We start from the raw sequence: 4,461 nt of genomic DNA on the forward strand, positions 1-4,461 counted from the left end.
CATGAGGTTATCTCCCACGAACAATGCTGGTAAAAATGGTAACCCTGATAAAATGGACCCTAAAAACATATACAAAATATTAGTTGTCAACATAAAAAGCCTCAGTATTTATTGACACAGTTCGTTCGAAGAAATACAAGGCAAAAACAAAATATTTCTTGAGGTAATATTTTCTTGTGGAGCTAGGCACAAGGAAAGCGAGGTAAATGTGCAATAAGTGGAAATGCGTGATTTCAGAAGCAGGCGAGAATACACTGAAACGAGGTATGTCATAGAGGAGCATCAGGTAAATGCAACCATGCGCAATGGCAAAAAAAATACTCATGTCGTCACAGGAAAAAAAATGTAACGACGAACGGCTCATAAACCCTCTTCAACAAATGATACAAAAAAACCAACAGTTGGCTAACACTGTACATCCCTCCTGTGTGAACACCTCACAATAATACTCTGTGATATGTTGCCTTTATGGGATAAAGGATCAAAGTTTCTACAGAATAGAAATACAAACCATCATAACCACTACAGCACTAAGAAATTCAGTAAAAAGATACACATAAAGTAAATATTTAGCACTATTTTTTATGAATTCAAAATATAAATGTGTGTGTGTGGTATAATTAGAAAGGGAGACTCTTATAAACATGGCAACAGAATTCACTTCGAAAGCAGATGTTATATAGTGTGACTAAAATACGAGGTAAGTCCCACATAACCCATTCATCAACCCAGAAGTTCCAGGCTGTGTAAACACTGCCGACCTGCTAGGGCTCGCTTGTTGACAGTCCGGTCAAACCATCACACCTATGTTCTCTAACAGTTATCGCATTGGCTACATGTACACAGTTTCCCCTCCCGCCCGTTTCCCAAAATTGTATAGTTTGCGACCTCAAAAATAGTTGTAATTTTCGCAAAATGTTATTGAGCTTTTTGTGGTAATACCATTAGTTATGTACATCCCCTCTCACAAACCCCCACCCTCAACGTAACACACACACGCACACACACACACACACACACACACACACAATGACATATAAATATATATAGAGTATATATATAAGAACATAGATGATTGCAAACATCAAAACATTCGAAGGACAAACAGAATGAGGTAGATTCGCTGTGGAATTGATTATTGTTAAAACAATCGCAAAATAAGAAACAACTGCACCCGATATGGTACTAAGAGCACGGAGTGATAAATCTAAACAAATAAACATACACATTTGACAATAAATTATTTAGGACCTGAGTTTCGTGTAAATGATCTCGTGGCATTTGTTGTCATCTGTTGTTGTCAACAGATTATATATATATATATATATATATATATATATATATATATATATATATATATATATATATATACACACACACACTGACCGTCAATCTGGCTGTAACACGCCCGCATTCATCAGCCACTGCCGCCTTAAAACACCGTGGATCTAAAGAGTACAAATCTGAACAATTATACCTGAGAATAATAATACCTGAATGTCAGGCCACCCTGAGAATCAGTGGAGAACCCAAAGCTCACCTCCATCAGTCAAAGTCGCCGCGGACACATTTTAGTTACCATTCTGTAACAAGCATTTAAGCTTAGCCGTTTCCGTTTTAAGAGCGGCCACTTCGACCCGAAGCTTCAGATTTTCCTGTTCCAACAAGGCCGCCCGAATGGCTATCTCGTCTTCCTTCGCTCTCCTCGTGTCCCGGGATCTTTTCGCTGCCTCGTTGTTTTTACGCCGTCGTTCCCAGTAGGCTTGGTCTTTCTGCTCGTCTGGCAGGGACCGTGCCCGCTTCCTGCCCCGAGACGATTGGGGTGTATTGCCCCCAGAGGTGGGCGGGGAGGAGGTCGACAGCGCCCCGGAGGACGGGTCGGGCACCAGAGGAGGAGGGGAGGAGACTGACGGAGAAGGTGTGGCAGGAGAGTCTGACAGAGGAGATTTGGTGTCCCCTCTTAACAACCCACTACCACGGTGACGCTTCTTCGACTCTAAGTTGTGAATTTTTAACAATTGTTGTTTATACATTTCATAAAGCTCCTCAGTAGTTTTATTGATATTTGCTATCGTACTTTGATCGACATTTGGAAGCGGCACACAGCCAGGTACACCGTAATATCCTATAGGGAGAGACATGGCGTCCTTCTGATAGGCTTTGAAGGGGCGAGCACCTTTCAGGTTGTCTTGGGGTAAATTTCGGGGATCATAGAATGCTGACATGTTTGGTAATGAGGCCAAGAATCCGGCATTGGGCATAATTCCTGCCGCTTTTAAACCTGGTAGCATGGCAAGGTTAGAGAAAGCTGCCCCACTCAGGCTGCTGGGAGTCACAGGTTTGGGCTCCCCGATGGGGTCAGCGCTCGAATTCGAGCTCCTGGAGTCTCCATCATTCATGTCGAGTGACCGGTAACTAACGCGGTCAGACTCTGCTCTGTGGTACTCAGATCTATCCGACACATGGTCAGAATTACCGTTTTTAAGCTCGGACACACCATTCTCTTTCGGTGCTTTCATGGAGAAATCCAAAGGGGTATTCACGGAATCATCCGAATCGTACTCTTCACTGTCCATCATGGAGTGTCCATTACGCTGTGCAGCGGAGCCGCTTCTGGGTGGGCATTTCTCATTCACAGTCATATTTACACTTGGTCCATCGTCGGCCATTGCCCGAGGTTTGAAACGGCGAGGTATCGAAAGGTTGAGTAACTCACTAAATCCGTATACTGGGTCGAATCCCTGCTGCAGCTGTGTAGATCTTTACATGCCAACCTAAAACAAAAGGAAAAGAAACACCAAAAACAATTTTGTTAGTTTAAAAACAACAGTTTCTAAGTTTAACGCGATGATGGATGTTACCTTAGCGTAGAGAGTACAAATATTAGTAAGTTACGTTTAGAGTTATGTATATATTTATGTAAGTACTAGCTACACTAGCCTAATGCAACAGCCCTGTGACGCCGTAAGCAGGCCTTCGTCGTTTTAACATGTAGAAGGCTGAGAACTTGCTAGGTCATGTTAAGAGGAGTCTATTGATCAAGCCTGGACAGCCACTCTTACGTCCAGTAATTCTGTACACCATAATACAAACTGGACCAAGCTCCCAAACACATCGCTCCATCGACCAGGCAAACGAGAGGAAAGAACGAAAAAACACCCAGCACGGGTCATAAGTGACCGCTAACTATACGAAGAGAGCGTACTCCACAACTCGCCATGACAAGCAACAAAACATATGATGATAGTGAGAGGGCAGTCAGCCTACCGAGTCCCATTGCCAGCACTGAAATCCCTTCCAAAAACCTAATCTCACAAATCCATAGCTCCATTCCGCGGAGTAATGGGATATGGACTAGCCTAGGCCGGACATGATAACCTTTCAAGACACCCGAAGACACACTGGTCAAAGATAAAGAAGAAAATAAGAGTTCTTCAGCGTACAAATAGAGAAAATCAATATGGACGATTTCTACCTACCTCTTTCGTTAGTTGAAGTGGATCCATAAAAATCTAGTATTCCCCCTCTCCCTATGAAGCACACAGCGACTGGTCGCGCTACACTGCCTTCGTTAACTGTTACAATCCGAAGGGGCTGACCCAAACTGACACGAACAACGTGACTGTATGCAAAATAAGTGGAAATTGACGCAATCCCGAATTAGCTAACCAATGGGAAGGGCCTAACCGGAGGAGTGACACGTCCATCCCCGCTCACTTGACAGCACGCAGCCTGGGTTACCTCCCCATTGGCCGGCCAGTACTCGCTGCGCTGAGGTTGCGTAAGGACACATAGATTGCATGGAGGGCCAAAAGGTGATAGCCTCGCTCTCAGCTGACCCGGTTTGCCGGACTCTCGGATAATACACCTTTGCGCAACTATTCTTATGGAAATATATCGGACGGTGGGATAATAGCCAAAGTTCTACTACTGACCTGCTGTTCTGCTGAGCTCTATGGTATCCCAGGCCGAATCAGCTACCATGTCACTCCGAGCGGCTGGAAATAGCGAATGGCATTTAGTCAGTTACAAGTCTACTTGTAAATATAATCAACTCTATGGTCAAGTCTTTTTGTCTGGTCAACTCTTGAAGTCAAATCGTGTTAAGTGTCTTATCAAATTATAATAACAAAATATTTCGTGAAAACATTGCCATCAGATAGGGGTACAACAAAAAACAGTTTGGCACACAGCCCATTTTTTCGTCAATGGCCAAGGCGGTGTCCGAACCTATTCTTATATTTTTGTTAAATTTAAAAACAAGTTGTATATATATTAACATATATCAGTTGAAGCGTAACTATTTACTCGAGGACGGTGGAATATGGCTACTGTTGACTTACACGCTCGAGCAGTCACAAGCTGGCCAGCCTATCGCGTTACAACATGAGGGCCTGGACAAGGTTCATGTAAGGTCACTGGGTATTTATAGCTCAGCGTCGGTCAGTATGATCAATAAAT

General features: G+C 43.4%; 1 protein-coding gene across 1 annotated transcript; it reads right to left on the bottom strand.

The window, feature by feature from the left end:
- Positions 1-1,398: 1,398 nt before the first annotated feature.
- On the bottom strand, positions 1,399-3,578 carry LOC135468953 (protein giant-like). The gene is made up of 2 exons (XM_064747445.1): positions 3,480-3,578; positions 1,399-2,774 (listed from the first exon to the last, which is right to left on the bottom strand). Exon 2 carries the CDS (start codon positions 2,667-2,669, stop codon positions 1,572-1,574), a length of 1,098 nt encoding a protein of 365 aa, XP_064603515.1. The 5' UTR covers positions 2,670-2,774; positions 3,480-3,578; the 3' UTR covers positions 1,399-1,571.
- Positions 3,579-4,461: the final 883 nt, after the last annotated feature.

This window comes from Liolophura sinensis, chromosome 6, assembly GCF_032854445.1.
Source record: "Liolophura sinensis isolate JHLJ2023 chromosome 6, CUHK_Ljap_v2, whole genome shotgun sequence".
Lineage (NCBI taxonomy): Eukaryota > Metazoa > Mollusca > Polyplacophora > Chitonida > Chitonidae > Liolophura > Liolophura sinensis.

Coding starts and splice junctions, on each gene's coding strand:
- LOC135468953 (XM_064747445.1), bottom strand. CDS start 2,669: ATGGCCGACGATGGACCAAGTGTAAATATGACTGTGAATGAGAAATGC.